Source organism: Cucurbita pepo, chromosome 5 (assembly GCF_057944985.1).
Source record: "Cucurbita pepo subsp. pepo isolate OVF chromosome 5, ASM5794498v1, whole genome shotgun sequence".
Classification (NCBI taxonomy): Eukaryota; Viridiplantae; Streptophyta; class Magnoliopsida; order Cucurbitales; family Cucurbitaceae; genus Cucurbita; species Cucurbita pepo.
In genome coordinates, this window is record NC_141802.1 from 1,242,821 (window position 1) to 1,245,073 (window position 2,253).

General features: G+C 41.0%; 1 protein-coding gene across 4 annotated transcripts; it reads right to left on the reverse strand.

The window, feature by feature from the left end:
* Positions 1 to 255: 255 nt before the first annotated feature.
* LOC111795293 (uncharacterized) lies at positions 256 to 2,007 on the reverse strand. Of its 4 annotated transcripts, none has more exons than XR_015421147.1 (4): positions 1,033 to 2,007; positions 772 to 924; positions 587 to 673; positions 256 to 290 (listed from the first exon to the last, which is right to left on the reverse strand). XR_015421147.1 is itself a non-coding variant. In XM_023677621.2 (3 exons), exons 1-3 carry the CDS (start codon positions 1,684 to 1,686, stop codon positions 668 to 670), a joined length of 732 nt encoding a protein of 243 aa, XP_023533389.2. In that variant the 5' UTR covers positions 1,687 to 2,003; the 3' UTR covers positions 256 to 667. The 4 variants fall into 4 exon arrangements, 1 of the variants encoding a protein (XP_023533389.2); XR_002815187.2 differs by having other exon boundaries at positions 853 to 924; positions 1,033 to 2,004; XR_015421146.1 differs by having other exon boundaries at positions 256 to 673.
* Positions 2,008 to 2,253: the final 246 nt, after the last annotated feature.

Below are 2,253 nucleotides of genomic sequence, written 5' to 3' on the forward strand. Positions count from 1 at the left end.
AAAAAAAAATGGTGCAAAACTTTAAAGTTCTATCAGCATTTTACTAACAAGAAAAAGATTTGGTGGAAGAATGACTCGCAAGAAGCTGCTTTGAGCCATTCAAATGCAGTAAGAACGATAAAAAATCGCAAAACATTAAGGAAGGATGGAGAAATATCACCATCAGCATCAGCTTGAAGAATGCGAGAGAAAGATCTATCTGAAAAAGAATGCACTGCCTGCTACAAGATATAGCAATTGCATAAGAAACCAAGCTCTTGAAAATCTAGTCCCCAGCAATCTAGGGAAGCCTGTCAAACATTATGATTGATCAACTAAATAAGAATTGTCCACATGAGCAATAAAATTCCAAACTATATCACAGAAGGCTTTAATAACAAAACCTTATAATATGATTCAATTCAACGTACTAACCTCTACTTTCATAATAAAAGTACTAAGTCGAAAACTAACGCTAAAACCTGCCCTTTCATCGACCAGAGAGATTATTACAAGTAGGAACAACAACACAGAAAAACTGGATTTCCCACGTGTTCAATTTGAATCGTAATTTCGTTTCTTCTTCCTAGAAGTAAGAACGGTATACCTCCAACAACGCTCCCAATCAAGGCAGGGCAGGCAAAATATTCCAACTTCAAGGATCAAAAAATATCCATCATCATCATGCCTATCTCTGCAACAACAAAAACCAAAGCGTGTGGGAAAACGAAAAATCGATAGTTTGCCATGTTTGAAAAATGAAATCAAAGAAATGAAGAAACATTAATGCACCGTCGTGTTCAGAATTCAATGAAATGGCGGAAATCGGAATTGCATTTAGTTGTGGGCAAGAAGAAAAGTCTTTTAGACTACCTTGGCCGGAGAATCGGCGATACGATAGGCGTCTGCTGTAACACCGACCAACCACAGTCCAGGAAACACACTCTGAGAGACGAACAATACATTGAGCATCAAGAAAAAATAATAACGAAACCGTTTCAGTACAATCACAAGCAGAAAAGAAATAGTAAGAAATTTCAGGAAAATTCATACATCGAGTTGCTTCTGAACATTCTTAGGTCTCTTCTTCGGCCGTCTGGAAGGTCTAGATCCAGTCATGATAAAAATATCTTCCTCAATCTCATCTTTAGACAAAGCGATCCAGAACTTTCTCTTCTCCTTCTTCTCAATCCTATGCGACTCTGTAAATCCTCGCAACCGGAGCGATTTCGGCTGCGGATTCTCCCCTTGCTGAAACGCACCAGCAGCGGAAGAAACAGCCCCGTCCTGTTCTTGCAAGTCTCGTCCATTCTTCAAATCACCAAAGCCTCTCAAGGACGGGCCCTTCCGCGGCCTGAGATTCCAAGGCTTCTGCACTATTTCCTCCCCCTCGGCCTCCTCACCTTCCCGCTTCTGCTCCTTCACAACTTCTTCTCCGACCTCACCTTCAGAATGCTTCGCGGATTTATCTCCCAGTGAGCATGGTGAAAACGGCAATCTATTCCGAGCGGTGCGCGATCCAACTCGAGGTTGATGCTTGGAGTCTGCTTCAGACTCCGGTTCAGAATGATCGACGGCAGGTGATGAGTCGCCGCCAATTTCCCGCCGAATGCGGTGATTACTGTTGGTCTGATTCTTCCCACCCCATTTCAGAAATGGCAGAGAGAAGTTGTGCAAAGGATGAGACTTAACCGGCCCTGTAGCCATTGAAAATCCCACGAACTCCACAATCTCTATTGACAAATCGTCGTAAAAACACAGAATACTTCTTCCTCGGCACCGTTTTCGGAAACAACCTTCACAATCTGTATCTACAAAGCCTTGTGAGACGAACTTGAGTGGCTTCTAGAGATCAATGATCCCTAGAAGAGATGATCAACGGCACAGGACGGAAGCGCCGTGCGCGGTGGAGACGGAGGAACGGCAAGAGAAAAGAGAGACTGAGTTTTTTTTTTTTGGTGTGAAATGTGTAATGGGCTTCGTGTTCGCCTAACATATATGAGAGATGCAGAGACGCAGTTCGTTCTGCGTCCACGGTTTTTCGCCTGACGTTTGTACGATTTTACCCCTAGCCTTTCTTTATATTCATGCCACAAGGATTAATATTCCAATAACATTATATTAAAATTCAATCTTAATCTTTCTAATTACTCTGATAAATCTATGAATTTTAAATTATTTAATAAATTAATAGATTTTTTTCTTTTTAATTTTAAAGTCTTTATTAAATTTTTAATATTTAATATTCGTCCACTCACGTCATATTGTGACTGG

Coding starts and splice junctions, on each gene's coding strand:
- LOC111795293 (XM_023677621.2), bottom strand. CDS start 1,686: ATGGCTACAGGGCCGGTTAAGTCTCATCCTTTGCACAACTTCTCTCTG. Junction 925..1,032: donor ATGTTCAGAAGCAACTCGAT/GTATGAATTTTC, acceptor TTCGTCTCTCAG/AGTGTGTTTCCTGGACTGTG.